Here is a 22,074-nt window from a genome sequence, read left to right as displayed (position 1 = left end):
GGCAATGTAAGGTGGACCAATACATGTGTGGTGTCTTTAGCAAAATATTCTTCAACACCTGCTTGCTTTAGCAGACCATCCTTTCACCTGTGTCTGCTTCAGCCAAACATTCCTTCCTGAGTCTGCCTTAGTCTTTCTCCTATGTCCACTTCAGGAAAAAAACTCCTCAGTGTGTTTCCCCCAGCAAAACACCATCCAACACAACTGACTTTCCAAAGAACCCTTAAGTTTCTATTTCAGTTTCACACATGGGTTTGATACCTTGTCCAAGGCCATACAGTTAGGAAGTGACAGCCAGAGAGTGAACCCCAGGAACTCCTAGCACCAGAGCTCACACTTCTTATCTTTGTGACTCCTTCTCAGTGACTGGGATCCTACTGTCTTCTGTGTCTTATTTATTTATTTATTTATTTATTTACTTACTTACTTACTTACTTTATATTCCAATATCAGCCCCCCTCTTCCCTTCCCCCCTCACACAGACCCTCTCCCTTCAAGAAGGGGGAGGTCCTCCCTGGGTATCACTCCACCCTGGCACAAAGTCACTGAGGGACAAGGCACATTTTTTTCCCATTGAGGCAAGACAAGGTGGCCCAGTTAGGGGAATGGGATTCACAGGCAGGCAGCAGATTGAGGGATAGCCTGTGTCTCCTTTTCTTAAAGAACCTATAAAAATTTCCTGTTGGTCCCAGAAGCTATGCAAATGAATGAGAAAATTAACTGCATTAACCAGAACTGAAGGCTAAATATGGTGCTAAAACAGTCCACCCAGGGTCTCAGCTTTTTTTTTTTTTTTTTTTTTTTAAAGAAATCAAAGAAATTATCTGGTTTTAAACTATTTTAGCAAAACAACCACTTACATTTCCTCCACCTAAGGAGTCCGAGCATTTTTCACGCGTGGTTTCTGGTGCATGATTTGGGCCAGTTGCTACATAAACTTTCCTGTGACTCTTGTGGTGCAAGCACTGCAGTGGTCAACACCGCTGCCCTGAGGAAGGGTGGAGCACTCTGCTCTGTGTTGGAGGTTTAGGGCTGACAACTCTGTGGAGCTGCCTCACCCATCCATGTATGTTTCAGATTCTAACTGGGAAGGCGAGGAGAAATCACTTGCAATTACAGGCTACAAAGGCAGTCAAAACTGATAGTTACCCAGGAGAGTATGGCTGCTCCAGGGGTGGGGTGATTCCCTCTGGGAGTTTACTGATAATCTGGAAATACTCAGTTACAATCAGTTAGCAAGTGTGCTGCCATAGTTGAACTCTGACCTTTCCCTTTTTTTTTTTTTTTTTTTCAGTTGTTGATTTTTCTTTCCATGATCAATTAATAGTTTTGACTCTTCTTTAAAAGCATAGCATGGGGGGGGGGGGGTTCATTGTCAAAACCACAAACACCTTCAGAATAGTCACTGGTAACCAGTTATTGAAATACTCTATTTCTTATTTTAACCTCTGAGAGGAAGGCTAGTGAAGTGTCGGCTATAACTGCTGTGCGTCCTGCCCTGCTCAGAACGGTCCCTGTTAGGTAGAACCTCCTTCCTAGAGACTCTCCACTGTCGTCGCTAATTAGCGATCTCAGTTCTTACCCTTCTCCAGTCTCCCTTCACTGGAGTCATTATTTAATTTCCTGTACTTTTAACTTGTTGGTGACAAGTTTTGGAAACTGTCATTTTCAATGTTTAGTGATATAGGTGCAGACAAGTTCCATTCCCTTGGATTTCATCTTGACACATAATTAGTGTGGTTTCATTAGCATGATAATGGAGATGGAGCTGGAGGAGATATGGCCCTAGATTCTAACAATAAGGGATTAACTTTTACGGCAACAAGTATCAGAACATGTATGTATAGATGTCTAGGGTTTTTTTTTTTTTTTTTTTTTTTTTTTTTTTTTTTTTAATGGGAGTCCTTCCAAAAAAACATCGTCAGATTCTGACAGCTGCTACAGCTTGTTTTATTCCTTAATTCTTTGCTTTTTAGTGGAAGGGCATCTTCCATTCATGACTCCAGCAGTTTCGCCCCCTCTAAATGAGACAGAGAAATGCGAATCTCCCTGGTGGTCGATCTTTTCACAGCTGCGGTCCAATTCCAGTGTGACATCAAATTACTAATTATAGCTGAGCAGACCGCCTTTTACAAATGACAGTCTTAGCATGCTGCCAGCTAGCCAGCTCCACAGCAGGGGCTCTGGTGGAGTAAAAGGAAATGTAACTGGACTCACTCGATCTCCAGGGGATTTGACCTGACTCTTTAAAAAGCCAGTGTTCTTGAGAGAGAGAGTCCCAGGGATTTACACAAATATGCATTTTGTACATCGCTCTGCACAGTTCTCCAAATGCAGTTCTGATTTCCTCGGGTAAAGTGAAGCTGGTGTGAGGAGAGTAAGAGGGTCAGAGGACTGCTTTTAACACATCACTTCTTCCTGGACCCACTGGAAAGAAAGCAGCAGCCCTGCAGTTGGCATTTACAGAGCTATATTGGTAATAATCATTGTTGACACTTTGATAACCTGCTCCAAAAAGCCTCCTTGTTGATTCTTATGCATCAAATTGTATTGACAATTAAGAGACTGCCACTGGCTCTGACTTTTTTACCTATTACTGGCTAAAAGGTCAATAGAATTGATCACCTCTACCGCCCCCCCCCCCCAAAAAAAAACCTCTTTTCTCAACCCCCTTTTCAGCATTTCTTCTGAGATCTTTAAATGGTCCCCCATCATACTTAATCCCTATCCCCTGTCTGGTCCTTGCAGTTATAGGCAAGATAGGATGAGTGCCTGGCCCCTGAGAAGGTACAGAAAGCACATAGTGTGCCCTTTAGGAAACCTTTCTCCAGTCTGCCTTACCTCTGGTGGTGAGCTGTCACCTCAGGGGACATTGGGAGGACTTCCAACTCTAAGCAGCTAATGCTTTTAAACTTACTCTGTGTCTTCCTTCTTCTCCCTAGATAGAAGGAAGACATCTATCTAGGGAGACATGCCTGAGGAACACCCAAAGGGCAGGGCATGGTTTCCCTTCAGAGCAGAAGTAGGCATTATCTCACAGGCTTTTCCCCTGCAATCCTGGCAGTCAAAGTTTACGCATGCAAAGCAAGCACTTGAGTTCCTTGCCCTGCCCCAGACCTTAGAAAGACAGCACTTCAGCAACTTCAGACCTGTGGGCCAGAGATGGTTTTAAAAAAAGAGTTTGGGACCAAAGACATCAGAGTCTGGGATCTGAGTCCAGCTTTGAGACCAGACAGGGTGATCCCAGTGATGGAATTGGGAGGTTTAATGACAGGTCAAATTTTAACAAGAAAGGAAGTGGGTGGGGAGAGAGGATTTGATTAGATCATTGGTTCACTTGTTTCAGGATTTTGTAAAAGTCTCTGGTTTTAAATCAAGCCTTTCTGGGCCCTCTCAGAAATTCTGATTAACAGTGACAACATTTAGAGTCCTTCACTTAACAGTCACCAAAATTACACTTGTTCTATGCAAAGCTTAAAGTGATGATACTATTGATAGACACGTATTCTGAGACCATCAGCATGTCTCAGTAAGCCCTTGGGAAACTGAGAAAACCCTGAGGTATTCTGGGAAATAGAGCGGTTTGCTTGTGTTGCATGTGATGCTGAAGATGGAACCCAGGAGTCCCTTGCATGCTAGGCAAGTGCTCTACAGATGAGTTGAATCCCTTGTTTACAAGCAGGGGTTTCCAGCTTTTAATTCACTTGTAATTTTTCCAGACTGGTAAGCCTGGCATATGAAGAACAGAAGATTTTTACGAACATCTTCTAGATTTGGCACTTCCGATAGCACTGAAATCGCCCAGTCTTTTTGACATGTATGCTGTGTAAAGGGGAAGGTGCCTTAGGTTCACTTGCTTCCATTGGACAGAACTCAGCTGAGCATCAGAGGCACACACAAATACACGGGAAATATTGTAAGCCAGCAACTCCTGCGCAGTTGCTTCTCGCTACAGTTAGAGTAGAGAGAAGGTATCTAACATGTAGTATGTGGCGTAAATTTAAGCCAGCCTGCTGCACATGTGCAGTTGTTAGAATGGCAGGCAAAGATCTTTGCTGTGTTCATGTTAAACCAGAATCAAGAGGACTTAAGAAACTTCCCTGGAGTCTTTAACATTTCTTACATTACCACCAACAATAGATGTGCATATCATAGAATCTTTTGAATTGGAACAAACCTTAAACAAATACTCTTCATTTAATTTTTATTATTTTAATTATATCTCTCTCTCTCTCTCTCTCTCTCTCTCTCTCTCTCTCTCTCTCTCTCTCTCTCTCTCTCTCTCTGGGTGTGGTTCAGTGCATGTGAGTGTGCCTGTAGAGGTCAGAGCTGTTGAGTCTCCCTAGAACTGCAGTGGCAGGCAGTAATGAGCCAGCTGAATGGGTGCTAGGATTTGAACTCGGGTCCTCATCAAAAGCTGTGCATGTTCTCTGCCACTGAGCCAACTCCCCAGCTTATGAAACAAACTTACTTTGACACGCCTATTTTCTAGGTCTTGGAGACTATTTAACTGCCACATCATTGCTTATGAAGGAAGACCAAACCTTTACTTTTTTATATGGCTACTTAATATTAATTAAAATGTGAAAGTACTTTAAGTAATATTTTTTTACATGTTAGATACTTAGAGAAAGAGCCCATAGCTAGAGTTTAACAGTTTCAAAGAGCAATATGACAGTTAAACTTACCCAGTTTTGTGCTTTTAATCTCAGCATGTTTTACATATAAACAGGGATTCCAAAATAAAATTATGAAGCAGTCTTATCCAGATATGCACTCTCCTTGTTTTATTGTAGAAGTTAGAAGTTAGTAAGGATCTACTAGGCCATCCCCAAGCTAGGTACTTAGGTCGCCGACATTCCGTTCTGTGGTGGGGAGGTCATTACATGCAGCCTGTGGGAAAGCACCTGTTATCATTGCCTCTTCTCTGTGAACTTCACCCACATTGGCTAATTTGCCTTTTCATGTATCAAATTTGTGGCTTAGCTGTTTGGGAAGCGGAACTGATTTTATTATAAAGCCCTAACATCTCTTGTTACCCAAAATTGATACCATACATGTGATGTTATTCCATCAAACTACTTTTATCCCACCCCTAGTGCAAGGATTACCTACATTCTTTCCCTTACAGGGACAGTTCTGGGGGCATTTCTACTTTGTGGACAGATTCTTTATGACAGGCACAGAATTCTATTCTTCACAAGTTTATTTCCATTTAGGTGAGCTTGTAATAGCAAGTAAATTGGGAACCAGTCCCTGGCATGAGGCAACAGTGACTACATGTCTTTTAAGTTATGTGTTTGACTTGAAGTGTCACAGGAACAGCCATCAAAGACACCCCAAGTAGCAATCTTTGACATCGAGGCTTATAGTGGAAAAAAAAATTAAGTAGGTTACTAAATAAGCACATTGAACAAAAATTCATCCCATTCCAAAATACAAGTCCTTTAATCCCAGTGTACGGTGATACATAGAAGCCTTTGCATTGAAACCTCCTGGTACCAAATCCTGTTTGCATTAAACACTCCAGTGTGACCGGAGCACTTCATCTTCCTGATAATGTCTGGATGCAGAACAAAGCACAGCTCTATGCTGTGGGCTCTGTATTTTAGTGTGAAGAAACATGTATTTCTCACCTTGCTGTTGCTTATAGCCATTTATAATACAGTTGGCTGTTTTGTAAAAAATTCAGATTAAAGATAAAACTCAATGTTGTTCATGCTTGACTTCTGTGTGTTTAGAGCTATATTTGTGACTACAGGCACAAATTTAATTTTGGTGGTAATTTTTTTTTAACCTGACATCTGAAAGCTTGATTTTTTTTAATTGAACATAAAATCCTGTGTAATTTCTGATCGTATAAGCCTTAAAATGGATTGTTTATCAAACTGTACAAATGACAGCAGTTATGCACACACATGTGCATGTATGTTAAAGTTGACCCTTACTTGAAAAAACTGCTCTGCTAAATCACCTTGGTAAAAAACACTGTTTGTTATATTTTGGTTTTATATTCAGAGAGTCTGTAAGAAGTCATATTTTTAAGTGTAAAGGAGGTAAGTAATATGAAACAAATTTTTGAGGCCTTGCTTTTTACCTTGAGTCTTCCCAGTTCCTGGGGCGGGTGGGGGAGCATGGGGAATGTCCTCACTCCTTTATGTGAAGTGTGTCCAAGTCTGTCTCTCACATCCGCCTTTATCTGCTGAGCTGTCCACTCAGGCTGTATTCACTTCTACAATTGAGAATGGTGTTCTGAACGTTTTAAAGCCTCAAACCTCTGGTTAAATCTTCCCGAAAAGGATCCCTTACCTCCCTTGTTGAGTCATAGGGAATAGGGATTCACTAGAAACTTGACCCTGAGCTGGATTGTGGTCCAGGTCCCTGCCCCTCTTCATTTGTCTCTCATGTGTGTCGTCCTGACCTTGATCAATACTGTTGAACAGTCCGTTCTCATAGTCTGTTCCTCACCACAGGATAAAACCGACTTGCTGAGAGGGTCTGGTGCTGTGTTTTGACCGAACGAAGCCCAAAGCTCTCAAGATTTCATACGTCATAGGGAATTCCAGCAAATTCACTACCTCCTGAGAATCGATTTATAGCTCCCTTGCACCTCGGTTATATTTTCTGGCTACTAAGCATGGACTTTTGCTTTAGGTCAGCAAAATAATAACCACTAAACCACCCACTCACCATGAAAACCCAAACCATAGAAAAGTAACAGGGAAAAGAATTCAGCAAATTCCTGTCCTTGCCTGTATGTATAAAAGCATTGCATTTTATTCCATAGATTCAACTTATATTACATAAGTTTAAATAATTACTCCAAGGAGTTAACTTAGCCAGTTTTAGTCTGCAGTCCTGTTCTAGTCTTAGTTGAGATTTCAGGTTTTAACACGGAATATTCGTGAGGATTTCTACTGGGATAAGCTCTGCTGAAGAGCTCAGGTTTTAGACACGGGAGGCAGAGTTGAGGTTGACAAAGCAGCTTGTAGATGTGGAGCCACTGAGGCAGGGCCTGAGAGACCGGCCAGGGTCACCACGGCTGCATTTGTCCAGTGTGTGCCCTGTGCCACCATATACTCTGGACAGTAGCACTTACACACACCAACAGGTCCAGTCTCATAAAGGGCTTAGTCAGAAACCCATGCGTAACATGCGACTAATAAAAACTGAAAACTGAGATAGTCTTAATCATGGTTTATATTACTGATAGCCTAAAGTAAAAGAGCCTATGCCTTTAAAACCTTAGGAAGGAGAAAGGAGGGGTGGAGAGAAAACAAACCAGGTTCTTACAGGCAAGCCTGCGTATTCCTTTCAGTCCACACACTAACCCTATTGCATAGCTATGATTACTTTCCCATTAATCAGCTGAAGAAATGGTTTGGGGCTGAACCAAGCAGCTAGTCCAAGTCACAGCCAGTGAGGTAACTCTTAATGTGACATCTTTTAGAAAAGAAGATAGCTTTGCTCAGGATTTCCCAGAGACAGCTTTGCCTCAAGAAGCCATACCTGAAAACATGACAAGTGTGTCATGGTAACTGCACGTGGCAAACACTGCTTCATCCTTCGACACGCGTGGCCTGTGGAATTCTCACAGCAACCCTCTACTTACTTATCCTACTCAAAGATGAGAAACCACGTCACAGAAAGAGTCACATGCGCAAAGACACACAGCTAATAATTAGAGGAGCCGAGATAACTGGTAGCAGCCAGCCTGGGTCCAGTTGTATCTAGAACCACAAGTTTTAATCTATATCTCCTGGATGGAGGTGGAGATATAGAGTCAGCCTAGGGTCGGGCATCACCCAGCTTGCAAGTGAGACGATTGATCACACACTTGTATGTCCAGATGCCGGATACAGACACTGGAGAGCTAGATGGTGGGGGAGGGGTTCGCTCTGCTCTTGCCTTTAGGTGTGCTTATGTGTTTGTACATATCACAGTAATAGAGATGCCTTATCTTGAATCCAGGCCTTACCTTGCCTGTACTGACTAGATACGGATTTGGATGTGTCCTAAGCACTGTTCTCGGGAAAGCTGGGAGAGGGCCGTTTGCCTACCATATTAGACTCCTCACCCACAGCTGCTCTCCTAAGGACCTGCCTCTGCCTCTTGATCCTTTCAATAAGCCCTTAAGTCGTTTAACCAATCTGGTTGCTCCTTTTGAACTTGATCCAACCTAAATACATCCCCAGTGCTTGTGAAATTCACAAGCAAGCTCAGTATGGCACAGGGTATCCAGAGTTTTATGAGGTGTAGGATTAGACTTTGCCCTGTCACAAGAGGGAATTCTGCTGGGGTGAGATCAAAATAGTGTTCATCTTTATTAATGTGACTTGTATTACAAACACACACCCAGAGTGTACACTTTACTGCTTCATGTGTGGTGTGTCATCTCAATCCTCAAATTGCTTGAATTCTCTCTCTCTCTCTCTCTCTCTCTCTCTCTCTCACACACACACACACACACACACACACACCCCTACCTCTTTTCCCAGTAATTTCTTACATATAGAATTACATATAGAAATACAGATGAGTTGTAGAATCAAAGTGGAAATGTAATCTCAGCCCCTGCAACCCCAAAGCAAAACTACACAAAAGCATTCAACTGTCTCCCAGGCCTCTCATTCCTGGCTTCATGGGAAGGTCTGCCTGCTTCTTGAGGGCCTAGTCTTTTACATCAGAGCAGGGTATATCCTCTCGCTGCTCTCAGAATGAAGCTTGCTAAAACTTCAGGGCTTGTGCCTCATTCACTTCTACACCATGTTTGGGAAGCTAGGCTGATGCCTCAGTGGTTAAAGCGCCATGCAAGCCTGAAAAGCTGGCCTCAGATCCCTAGCACCCATGTAAAATTCAGGCATGGTGGTGTGCTTCTGTAACCTCTGGGGTCAGGAGGGTCTCCAGAGCATTCGTGCATACACACCTGTGCACGCGCGCGCGCACACACACACACACACACACACACACACACACTGTGTCTGCAGTTCTAAGTCTAGTACAAATGATGTCACTATTAATATCAGTGTGCTGTGTTCTGAAGGAAGAGGTTCATGGTTTCTATTTTTAACTTACTATATTATTTTTAATGTGCATCTTACTTTCTGGGTTTTGAGAGAGCCACACCGTGCTGTCTTGACTGTGTTCTACTTCTGAGTGCCTCTCTTTCTCATAACCCTTCTGCTTAAGCCTGTATTAAAATATCTTTATTAATACTCCCCTTCCAAAAAGTGGACACTGACTCCGCATAATCGGATATGAAAACACACCTCACTCTAAGTATCGAGAGGGTATCTCCTGCGATCCTGCTTCAAACAAGACAACCAGCTCCGTTACAGTAGGGACTTTACTGCTCATAGCAGCAACTCCCTGTGTGACAGCAATTCAGGAGCTGCCTATTGAGTAGAATGAGAGAGAAAGAGATGCATACCATTCAGACATTTGAAGGGAAACTCGGTAGATAAATTCCAATGTATTTTCTTTAGCTGGAAACCGTTTAGGAACCAGGAAGGGGGATATGTTGTTTCCATAGATTTTTTTTTGTTCCCTTAGCAGAAAAAGGACCATTAGGGGCTTAGCATAAGGCCAAGAAGGGCAGTGTATTCCATTGGATTCCTTGCGGCTGAAAGAAATAAACTATGTTAGCAGAAAGGAATTGGGGTGGAGGGTGGTTTGTTTGGCCTTTGAACTATCCAGAGTGTAGATTGCATGAAGTACAGTCCGTACAATCTTAAAACCAGATGCCTGTGTTCTGTGTGCCGTAGCACAGGCTAACACCCTTTCCTCCGCTGTAACCCACACTTTGAGTTTCTCCAGGCCTCTTGCATTGGCAAACCGAAGGGCAGTTACTCGGCTGCTCATTCTTGTGAAGCATGAAACTTCTCATCTTAATCTGCTGTGTGTTACAGTATTATTTGTTTGGAGTTATCCTACAGCAGCAGGGCTTTGAGAAATAACTGCCAAACCTCTGGTTGGATGCTCTCCCTGACTCAGCACACAGCTGATGGACGGGACTGTGTGAGACAAGATGCTATGTGTATCTAGAGTTCAGTTTAGGCCACCCAAGATGGCCGGAGGGTAGGTAGCGTACGATTAGACAGTAGAGAGCTCCTCATAAAGTACTCCAAGAATACATGTTCAGTACTTGGAAAATTCTTGTAAGAAAATGAACCAAAGAACTCCATCAGTGTCAATCCCCAGAAAACTGTGAAGTGTCACAGACAGGGAGCATGCCTCGCCCCGGTTCCCAGTGGGAATGCTTCCAGAGGTCCCGGCTCACTGGCTCTCCCTGCTGGTATTAAGCCACCTTACACTTATTGCCCCCGCCTAGGTGGGCAAAACCACCATCAGTGTCCCTGTTGGAAAGAGCATGTCATTTTTTTTAGACTTTATTCAAGCTCCTTCTTCTCGTTCGTTCTAGGCCAAAGAGCTGCCAACTTTAAAGGATAATGACTTCATCAATGAGGGCCAAAAGATCTATATTGATGACAACAACAAAAAGATATTCCTGGAGAAACTGAAAAAGGATGTCGAGGTAAGAAAAACCATCAAGGAAGCTCTGCCATGTCCCACTATGAGCTCACTGTGTCACCGTCAACTCGTTAGCTTTTAGGGGCTTTAAAGCCATCTTTTCAAATCTATAATGAAGATTAGAATGTATATATTCTTCGTTACCCATGGCTCACATATAAACAGGTAGACCTCATGCTACAGGATCTGGTTTTAAGGTGCAGTGTGCCCAGTCAGGACGACAGGAACCAGTAAGCCCTGCTGTCTTCTGTAGCGTGTCCCCATTCTCAGATGCCCTGCATTTGGGAGTGAAGAGGAGGACCCACATATGACAGGCAGCATGGGTTTGCTTCAACACCGGAGCATGTGAACCAGAAACCCGGGTGACAGAACAGGGCGTCCTTCCCTCTGAATCACACCCCTGTGTAGGTGTACATAGCCTCACCTTGGTTCACTGTTACCACAGTCGCACTGACACCGGGAGGTGGAGAGCCTTGCTGGGTCAAGGGGTCAGCATGAGAGCAGTTTGGGTTCATGGTCCTTGGTGAGGATGGCAAACAGGACCCAGTGTTTTAGTGAACGCACAGCCTTCTTTTGAAAGAGGTTCATTTTTAATACTGTTTTTTTTTTTTTTAAATAATTACCAAAAAAAAGGAGAAGAAAGAAAAAATAAAAACCTCTTTGTATCATTTTGTTTAGCTTTCCTGTTGGGCTTTCTTACTTCAGTCTTCTAGAAATAAATTCAGGGGCAAGGTATTTTCTTGTAATCTGTCGAGTTACGAGACAGTACAATGAGAATTTTAATTTAGGTAATTACTCAATAGGTTTCTCTTGGCTGCTACTTTTATGTGCCTTTTTTTTTTTTCCTTTGAAATACTGTTCCCTGTGTACTAAGATCGGCCTCTTGGAGAAAGGCTTTGTGGAAAGATTTTCTTTCTCCTGTTGTTAAACCAGAACAGTTAGAAAGGCCAGAGCCGAGGGATGCTCCATGGCTGATCCCTCGTGAGGGCAGGAGCAGCGGTCACGTCTGCATCTTAACCTTCTAACGGCTCCTTTCATTACACGACAGGCTGACCAGGTTTATTCTTAATTATCTTTTAATTTTTTCTTTTATTTCATGTATGTCTGTGTGAGGGTGTCAGATCCTCTGGAACTGGAGTTGCACACAGGTGTGAACTGCCATGTGGGTGCCTGGAATTGAACCCCGGTCCCCTGGAAGAGCAGTCAGTGTTCTTAACTGCTGAGCCATCTCTCCAGCCCTATCTTTAGGTCTTTAACTAATATTTTTTCTATCATTTTAGCCTCCATGGTGTGTGCGTGTGTGTGTGTGTGTGTGTGTGTGTGTGTGTTTGTTTGTGTGTGTGTGTAGATTAGTTATTTACAAAGGATACAAGTGAATAGTTTGGTTTTGTTTTTTGTTTGTTTAAGGAAGGTGTTTTTCTCTCATCTTTTACTAATACGCAGTTCATTTTGCTTGGCTGTCGGTGCTTATTATAAAAACGTGTGTTAGTTAAGTGTTTCCTCTTTACCTGAGAACCAACTTGATCTACCTGGTAATTCAGAATTGTAGTGTAGGGGAAATACTCTGTTTTGGATTTTCACTTACTAATCAAGAAATTTTTGATCTTGAGAATACTTGAGAATAATATTGTTTTAACAATTATAGTAAATAGCCCTTAGGGTGATCTATGACCTGCCCCCCCAACCCCAAAAATCTTTTTGTTTTTGTTCGTTTGTTTGTTTGTTTTTCTGTTGGCCACCCATCACTGAGATAGTAAGCTTCCAGGAAGACTGTAATCCAAGCAGCTCAGAGGTAGAGTTGGGTTCTGTGAGGATGCTCTGCGCTCATGTTGTCTGTAGTACTTGGTTGAGGAATTAAATAGTTAATCCGGTATATGGTTCTCTCACACACACCTGCTGTGTGGAAGTGGAGGCAGAGCATAAAGCGTGCGTTCATTTAGAGTGTTTCTCAGTGGCTGATAACAGTGTCTTTACCTTTGAAGCCCATGCAGAAGCATCATTAAATTTTTAAGCAGGTAATTACGGTGAAGCAGCTTGACATCTGATCTTGATAATGAGACTAGCATTTAATCTAGTTTTCTTTTTTTCATGAGTCCCATGCTTTCTGATTTTGATGCCTAGCCTGCCTGCTAAAATTTCAAGTATGTGTGTATGGCTACATGCATGTGTGTTCATGTGTGCATGTACGCCTGTGTATGCATGTGTTATTTTCATTTTTTATTTTCTTTCCATAAACTCCTCTCTGAGTTTAAGACAGATGGTGGTGCATTCTTTTAACTGCAGCACCCAGAACACAGAGGCAGGGGGATCGTTCAAGGCCAGGCTGGTCTACATGATGAGGTGTAGATCAGCTAAGTCTACACAGTAAAACCTGACTCAAAATAGGAAAAAAAAAAAAATAAGATGAAGAAAAGAAGATCTGAGTCTATTATAAGTCAGTCAATGGTCTGTATTTTTCTTTGAAATGAGAAATAATTGTCATTTGAAAAATCTGTTCTAATTGTTTTTTTTCTCCCTGAAATAGAAATTTTTGTCTATGTGCCAGACTCCTGTAGTCCAGATAGCTTTCATATAACATTCAGTACATTTTAAACCCTTTTCTGCAAAAAAGAAAAAAGGAATTTTAGAATGAAACTCCCTTCCATTTTCTTCTTGCTTCTTCTCCAGCTCCATTCGGATTCTAAGAGTCAGGAAAGCCACAGGGACTCATACGCCACACAGTTCTAATCTATGTGGTCTCCAAAGTGTCTCCACTGAGCCTCTCGGCTTCGTGTGTTACATACCCACACCCATGGCCATGCATAAAGGCTTGGGGATGCAGGAGGCAGGGTGGCCAGCATCTGTGGAGCATGTCGTACTTCCCAAAAAGTTACTGTCTTTTTTTCAGTCTTAAAACAACTTCTGTTCCAGTACTGTTACTATCCCTCTTTGCCCATGGGAAAGTTGAGCCCAGGGATGCTAACAGACAGCCACGGAATCAGACTGTGAGTTAGCTGCTCAGAATCCACACTCCCAAACACACTGACAGAGTGCACAGCCAGGATTTTGTGTTCCTCAAAGACTCTCAGGGAGGATGACTACAGTTTTCATTTTAATGGTTTTATTTATTTATTTATTTATTTATTTATTAAGAATCTTGCCAGGATTGTGTTTTTAATAGTGCGATCAAATGTTGACCAGTCAGATTGGAGTGTTAATTCACATCTCATACAGTTGGGAGGTGGGGTTTGAGGAGGTAAGGAGGTTCGTTTCAACCCGCTGACCAGAGTTTATAACCTGCTCCTTGGCCACATGGCCACCAACCATAGAAGGGTTGGTTCCAGTACCCTTAAAAATCACAAGGAAGGTCCTGGCTGCAGGAGGTAACACAGGCTTAGGGTGTGGCTTTATGATGGACCGTGTGCTTTGACATGTACCAAGGCTGTGGGTTTAGCACCGTGCACCAAAAAGAAAGAAAATTAAACTACAGGAATTTGGAATAATGAGGAATTTCTTCTAAAGGAACCAGATAGACTGGATTTTGTGAGAGGAAAAAAAGACATGAACCAGAGGCCTGGCAGTGTAAGACAAAGGCAAGCAGAGGGTGTAAGGAGTTCTGAATCTACACATGTGGAAATACTGCAGATTTTTAAGACAAATACATGAGTTAAGCCAGGTGTGGTTGTGCATGCTTTTAATCCCTACATTCAAGAGGCAGAGGCAGGTGGATAGCTATGAGTTCGAGACCAGCCTGGTCCGCATTCCTGAGCTCTAGCCCAACTAAGGCTATGTAGTGAGACCCCACCACAAATAAACAGGTAAATAAGTTTAAAGAGACAAAGGGGAGGGGTAGACATGTCTCGCCTTTCCTACATTCACTGACACCAGCCCCACAACCGAGCCCTGGTCCCCCTGTCTTCTCTTTCTCCTTGTAGGCTCACACTGTGGGACTCTGCTTTCCCCACAGAGTTTTGGTCTTACTTGAATGTTTGGAATGAGCTCAGCCCGTTTCACTCAGACACCAGAGTGATTTGCAGTAAAGTCAGCAGGAGATGAGTCAAGTGCCTCTCCCACATGCTTTTCCTCTACATTCACACCCATCCTACCATGCCACAGACATGCCCATTGTGTGTGGGAGCACCTTTCCTCTAAGCTACCAGATGCTCTCCATCACAGCACCAGGATGGTGGCAAGTTTACCTTCTGCAGATGGGATTCTGAAGAGCCAGCCAGTCAATGGGCAGCAGCTTATCCTCTTAGGAGTACCTCAGTGGCCGCATAATGAATGCCAGTGTCAGAGGCCAGTTTTGAGTGGGGTAGAATAATCCTAGCACTGAACCAGCCAGAAATGTCTAAGATTGGGAACCATGCAAGGAGGTTCAGGGGTCTCTGTTAGCCCTTGGAGCCTTCCCCGGTGTGTGTCCTTCCGATCCTAAATTCTTTGATTCTTAACCGACCTGTCTCCTCCTCCTCCAGTTCCTTGCACAGCTAAAGCTCATGGACTATAGCCTCCTGGTGGGGATTCACGATGTGGAACGGGCAGAGCAGGAGGAAGTGGAGTGTGAGGAGAACGACGGGGAAGAGGAGGGAGAGAGTGACGGCACCCACCCGATCGGGACTCCACCTGACAGTCCCGGAAATACACTCAACAGCTCACCACCTTTGGCTCCTGGAGAGTTTGATCCGAACATTGATGTTTATGCAATTAAATGCCATGAAAGTAAGCTTAGTGTTATTGACTCTTTCTGCATATAGAGTGGATTGATTTTTGCACTGTGATCTATCAGTAATTCTGGTCCTTGTTCCAAGGGTGCTGCTGTGTGGGGCCCCTGCCGAGTCAAATACATTGATATCAGACAGTGATGTGTGTTTAAAGGAAACTAATTCCAGATGTTAGAGGGTGCAAGAAAACTAGAAAGTGTGTTTAATATGTTACACATACACATTTGTAGAGAATATATTATGACAGATATGTCCAGTGTATTCTGACAGGCGTACACCTCAGGATAGCATTGAATAAAGCATCCCAACAGATGTTTCCAGATCACAGTGTTATACCTCAGTGTAAAAAGGTTAAATACCCCAAACATGTAACATTAAACATTTTTTTTTTCATGCCAAGCTCAGTGGTACAAAGCCTGCCCGAGCAATTTAACAAGAGCCTATCTCAAAATGAGCGATGTTCGGTGTTTGTAGCTCACTGGTAGAACACTTATCTGACATGGGTGGGGTCTGGGAGCCCCAGTACAGAAGCTGGACAAAGCAGCTTGGTTCTTTTAAATAAATCCAGTGTGTGTCACAGATCTGTTCTGGGTGAGGCAAGTGTGTGCAGTCCACTGTACCCTCAGGTAGCCTTCTTGTGGAGCTGGCATATTATCAAATAGGCTGCCTTTCCAGGGGTACAGAGGCCAGGCCCTTGTGCACACAGTGAGAGTCATTGCCTCTTTGCTGTCCCTGTGACCCTCCCCCACAGGGTCACACACACGGCAATTCTCAGGATCCCGGTGTTTGGTTGGTTTCGACTTTAGCTACATGTCCATGGCAAAAATATTTACTAATATGTAAGAAAAAAAAATCCAAAACCTCCCTCCTTACTTAAATAATACAGCAGGCTATTTCTGTCCCTCCTTCTGCATATCAGCCAATGGGTTTGAATTGTATTTTTCTATATTTTTAATTTTGCTCACCAAAGTCATTCCTTAAACATAAGAAAACTAGTTATAATTGAATGTATGATTCTTACTATTCATAATTGAAACTATGTATCCTTTGAAACTATGCAGAAAGTAGGTAATGGAGACCTAAAATCCTTTATTCGGTTCTGATAGTCTATCCAAGGAGAAAACGCAGTGTCTGACGGTTGAAAGAGATTGGTTAATAAGCATAATTAATTCTACTTATTTTACAGAAAATTCTAAAACTAGCATTTTTCTTTACATAAAAACAGTTTACTATTGTGAACGAAACGCAGATTAGGAAACAGAACTAAAGCCCTCAGATCACAGCCTCCTTGCACTGCTCTGGCTTCTTGATGCTTCTGTTATCATTACAGGGAGCCAAACAGAATGAGGTTTCTGCAGCCTTCCCTCCCATCTCCCTCCTAGTAGCTTGTTGTGTTTTGTTTTTCCTAATTGTTGTCACATGTCCCACAGTCTCTGCTTTTCTCACTTTCCAGATGCACCTAGAAAAGAGGTGTACTTCATGGCGGTTATTGACATTCTTACTCATTACGATGCAAAAAAGAAAGCTGCCCACGCTGCGAAAACTGTTAAACATGGCGTAAGTACCAGCCTGCACCCTCGTACCCCCAAGGCTCACCCTTGTACCCCCACGACTCACCCCTGTACCCCAGGCCTCACTTCCACAACCCATACCTCACTCCTGCACCCCGCACCTTGCCCCTGCACCCAGCGCCTCGCACCACAGCTCCCTGGCACTGTCTGTAGTATGTGGACACTTCTTCATCTTTCTGGCTCGCTGTTCTCAGTTCTCTGGTGATTGTTCCTGGGAGTGAGGTGTCAAGACAACCCTGCAGTACCAGAGTGCCTCTGTAGGTTCTTCCGTGTTTGAAAAACACCCCAAAGATGAATATACTGATGATAGTTCTGTTTTCAAATGAAATGTTCCAACCTGAAGCCAGGTGGCTCCAAAATATGCAGGGTTGTATTTCTTTTCTCACAATATTTTTTTTTCCTGTCATAGAGATTTTGAGTATAAGGTGAGCTGTACATACCTACCCTCCTCACCTAGCTTGCTTGCTCCAAATCTTCACTGATCCAGGGACATCGTGGAATCCCCATGAAAAGCCTGTGAGGGAGGTTCCATGTGGTTCCCTCCACCCTTTCTAGAAAAGTACTCCAGTGTGCTTCTCCACAGAAGCTTCTTCTTCGTAGAGTGCATGAAGCCCTGTGTGTGAGCATATAGCAGTGCGTGAAAATATTCCCTGCATACTCCTCCCCCTCCCCGTGTGGTGTTTCTCCAGTGGGAGAAACTGAGGCTGATAGCCTCAGTAACTTCCAGAAGATTGACATAACAATACATGCCTGTAATCCAAGCACTTTGATGGCTGAGGCAGGAGGATTGAGGGTTTAAGGGCTACACAGGAAAACACTTTTATTCCAAGAAAAGCAGGGCACATCGGAGGGTTTTGAGTAGAAAGGTAATATCTCAAATGTGGCAAGCTGGGACCGGGTGTGTATGTGTTGTTTTAAGATTTTTTTTTTTCTTTCTAGTTAGTGTGTGTGGGTGTTTTGCTTGCATGTACATCTGTGTATACCATGCGTATGCATGGTACCTATGGACACCAGAAGAGAGTGGTACAACTACGTAACTATCACTACAGTTATAGACAGTTGTAAGCTGCCGTATGGCTGCTGGGACTGAAAGCTAAGCCCTGGAGGAGCAGCCAGTGCTCCCAGCTGCTGCGCCAGAAGACTGTGTTAGTAGTCTGTGGGGCGCCGCAAAACTGGGCCTCATTTTCACTCACAGATCCCTAGGAGTTTAGATTTATTTGGCCAAATAGCAGAGATACTTATGAGTAGTGGTTTGAGAGGCCTCTTAGCTTTAGGGTTGGGGGTGTGGCTTTAGTGGTGTGGTGCTGCCAAGCATGTTCAAGGCCTTGGATTTAGTCCCCCACTACTGGCTCCCCAAGAAAAATGACTAGCTCAGTGTTCAGCTGCTGAACTGGAGATAGCTGTAGACACTGAACGGTAATTTGGGGCAATCATGAGCATTCTGTCAACATCCTTTTCCTTCACAATCCCCTAGGCTGGAGCGGAGATCTCAACCGTGAACCCAGAGCAGTATTCAAAGCGCTTTTTGGACTTTATTGGGCACATCTTGACGTAACCTCCTGCATCGCCCCGGATGGGCATGACCTCGGGAAGGCTGGTGGCAGCTTCAGTGTAGGAAGGAAAGGAAACCTGAACTCCTCGAAGCACTCACCTTGCAGGAAGCAAACCTTGTTTACATCTTCAAGCCGAGATGACTGAAGTTGGGGCCTACTCGCTTTAACAGCTACCTGGTATTTCCCAGCATCGCTCTTCCTGACTCTGTACGGGTGCGCACATGCGTGTGCACGCGCGCACATTTTAAAGTAATTAATTATTAATTAATTAAAACAGATCAGCTTGAATCAGAGCTTGTAACAACGAGACCTGCCTGAGTCCAGCTGTGGCCACATGAACAGATGAAAGAGACAAGGCCGTGGGGGAGGGGAACGAAAGTGCACCTCACTGCAGCACCACAAGAGAAACTGTAGATCAGTTTGTTTTCTGACTTGAAAGATGTGAGATTGTTCATCACGATGGTGATGGTGGTGGTGGTGGTGGTGGTGGTGGTGGTGGTGGTGGTGGTGGTGGTGGTGGTGGTGATGATGATGATGATGATGGTGATGATGATTAAAAGAAAGATTAAAAATTTATATCAAATGTTTGGCCCACAGAAAGACTACTCCTGAATAGTTGTTACCTAAGCCCACAGCCCTAGGTAAAGGAATGCTAGCATCTCCCTGTGCACTGGTTCAGGGTTCCCTCCTAACAGTGTCACTGTCCCCAACTGTCCCAGGCTGAGCCCTTCATCTTCCAAGAGTCTGATGCCAAGAACCTGTCTACAATTTCACCTCCAGGAAAACCGCTTGCTTCGCTCTTCTCACCTGGAGCCTGTCATGGTTAACACCCTCGTGTTGAGCTGCAGAAATTCATTCTGCAAAACAGATGTAGAACTTCCCTGAAAGGTGCATAGTTTGGGGCAATCGCAGCTACACCTCCCGCTGCAGGAAGATGAGCAAGGAGTTAAACCCCTCCTGTGGCCGAAGGCAAATCCCAGTTATATGAAGTTTATGATTAACCCTTGTTTAGGAATGAAATTTTGTTATGAATTATCCCTTTAACTGAAACCCTCAGTTTTACTGTTTACATGGTTAGAGAAACAGGGATATTTTTGAATCTAAAAATTTAATATACAGCATGTGATTTTTGAAGTTTACATGTAAAGCCATTTTGCAGCGTAGGGGACATAATGTTTGTTGTGTTTTGAGGTTTGTCTTGCAGTTGTGTTTCTGAGTGAGTGTTTTGTTCAAAGTAGACAGTCTATCACATAAAAGCAAGAGGATTTTGTTCCTCAAGATGTGTATTTATCAACCTAATGATTTTTTTTCTATAAAGAAATTAAACCCAAAATCTGGTTATGTAAGTTCATTGCCCTAAACTGTGCTGATTGTGTATAACTGAGACTTAAAAACAAAGCAAACAAACAAAACAAACCCAACCTTCCAGCATCAACCGTGTATCTACCAAAATCCCTGCGTTCCTAAAAGGCCTCAAGTTACAGAATCCTAGAGTTGCTTAGCTACATTACCAACTTACAGGCTGTGCTGCAGCTGTGCCTTTTAAAAGCCCCTGTCTCAAATGTGAGATGGTTTCTGTAGGCTGTGTTAGAAAGGAAAAAAGAACCCACCCTTAAACAATTACAAGTCAACAAGTCCCCTGCCAGGCTGCCTTCCCAGTCACTTTTCCTTTTGGCCTCTCCAGGTACAGCTGTGCCCTACATGTGTGGGCTGCCTTCACAGCATCTGGAAGCCAGCGTCAACACCATCTGACTCCTGTGTACTGACCTGCCACAGACTCATTAGCTTACCATGTTAACTCCACTGTAACATAGTTGTACAAATCTGTATTTGATGCATTTAAAATAATCAATGCTGTATGATTCGATTTCCGGGCACTGTTAATTGTAGTGTCTGATCCGTTTTGAGTGTTCTGAAGCTTTACTGTTAACCTTTGATCCCCAGACTTACAAACCCAAGACCCTAAAGTAAAAAAGAAAAAAAAATGAAGGTACGCATACGTGATCTGAGTAACCATTTCCTCCGTGGCCAATCTGTATGCTTTTAGAAGTTTACAAAAAATGCTTTGGTTTTTGTCTGTAACCATCTCTGTCATCCAAATAAGCTGTTTGGACGAGAGCGACAGCAGTGCTAACAGCGTTCTCCAGTCGTTGAGCCAGGCTTTATGAATAAAGCACTTTGATGACTCTCTTAGTTTTGCTTCTCTGTGCTAGAGATGAACGGTGATAGGCCATTCTGTGGAAAGGCAAAGGGACATGGCAGCTTTTACCCCTCTAGGGCCTGACCTTCAGTCTCCAGTGATGGATAAGACACATAAATGACAAATAGACGTCTTACACGACAATCACTGGGCTGCAGACAGCTCCCCGGGGAAAGCACTTAGGCACAAGCATTAAGCTCCAAGTTAAGATCTCCAGCGCCCACATAAATGCCGGGTGGGCGTAGCACCTCATCACTAATTCCAGCACTCCACAGGTGAGAGAAGGAGTGTCCGGACAAGCTAGACTAGACATCTTGGCAAGCTCTGGGTTCAGTAAGAGACCCTGACTCAACAGATAAGATGGAGAGCTGTAGAGGAAGACTCGATATCAAACCTCAGGTCTACACAGACACAGACATAAACAAAGAAACCTCAAGTGAGTACCGGGTAGTTTTTGGTTATTTTTATAAATAATATGAAATGTTAGTTTGGAGCCATAGCATTTTCTTGAAACGTCGTTGGGTACCATTGAGGAGAGAGGGCTGTTTATGGTATTCCGCTGGTATTCGGTGTCCAGCAGACACGGTGTTTGCTGCCGTAGCCGCTGTTCTGAAATGATAGACTAATGCGATTGATGTGTTAGGCTGTCATAAAGTGCACTTCCTGTTGTTGGTGTGAGAGACCACACGGAACATTAGGCCAGTACAGAAAACAGCACATTGCTAGTGTGAGCCACATAGGAAGGCAGAAGACACACGGCTCACCCATCACCACCCTCACTGCACGCCTGTCGCCACACATACACCATCTGTGCCTAGGGCTTTCCAGTGTCTGAGAAGGTTCCCGGTAGCCCCACCATAGGCAGCAGTGAGCTTTTGTGAAAGTAACTTGTTACAATCTTCGGTATTCATGTTTTTAACCATTTAGCATGTTTGAAACTGGCCTGCTGCTTATGTGGGACACTTTTTCTTTGCCCTGATGGTCTTGTGTGTGTGACTGGAGAGGTTTGGGCCTTTGGACTTGTAGTTCCAATTTTCCCAGAAGCTCCCACTTTTCCTGTCATGACTTTAAGGTGCATTTGTCTAAGAACATAAGTGCCGAGTTGCTGTTGCTCAGCCAGCTCAGCTCAGTTTAGTTTGTGGCTGACCTGAAGGTGTGGCCCTGCATGGCACGAGAGGTGTGAGCTCAGGCCCTCAAGCTTGTACGGCAGACACCCGTCCAGCTCACATACTTATGTACTTATTTTCTTAAGTAACCGCTTACCCAGCCCTAGTTACACAATGGAGACTGTTTTATTTGAATCATAAAGTATTTTTCCCACAGGGCAGAAGCTCTACTGAACCTTTTGAGTTCCTATACTCAAGTCATCTGCTCCTGCTATTTGCATCTTGAATTTCCCACTGAGACCTGTGTGCTGAGTCTTTGGTCCCCTGGTCCCCAGGCTGTGGCCCTGTTGAAAGGAGGTAGAAACTCTAGGGTGGGGATTTGGAAACCCAAAGGAAAACTTCACTGAAATCACA

The 22,074-nt window shown here is 43.6% G+C and overlaps 1 protein-coding gene across 2 annotated transcripts in view; it reads left to right on the top strand.

Annotated features, from left to right (window-relative positions):
• Pip4k2a (phosphatidylinositol-5-phosphate 4-kinase type 2 alpha) overlaps positions 1-20,547 on the top strand; it is a 160,718-nt gene extending 140,171 nt beyond the window's left edge. For both annotated transcript variants that reach the window (XM_034510551.2, XM_034510550.2), the window contains 4 exons: positions 10,421-10,534; positions 14,985-15,228; positions 16,684-16,787; positions 18,276-20,547. In XM_034510551.2, the coding sequence (XP_034366442.1) occupies positions 10,421-10,534; positions 14,985-15,228; positions 16,684-16,787; positions 18,276-18,356 (543 nt within the window). In that variant the 3' untranslated portion in view covers positions 18,357-20,547. The remainder of the gene's footprint in view (positions 1-10,420; positions 10,535-14,984; positions 15,229-16,683; positions 16,788-18,275) is intronic.
• Positions 20,548-22,074: the final 1,527 nt, after the last annotated feature.

The sequence above is a fragment of the Arvicanthis niloticus genome, chromosome 8 (assembly GCF_011762505.2).
Source record: "Arvicanthis niloticus isolate mArvNil1 chromosome 8, mArvNil1.pat.X, whole genome shotgun sequence".
NCBI lineage: Eukaryota > Metazoa > Chordata > Mammalia > Rodentia > Muridae > Arvicanthis > Arvicanthis niloticus.
This window is presented reverse-complemented; position numbering and strand designations above follow the sequence as displayed.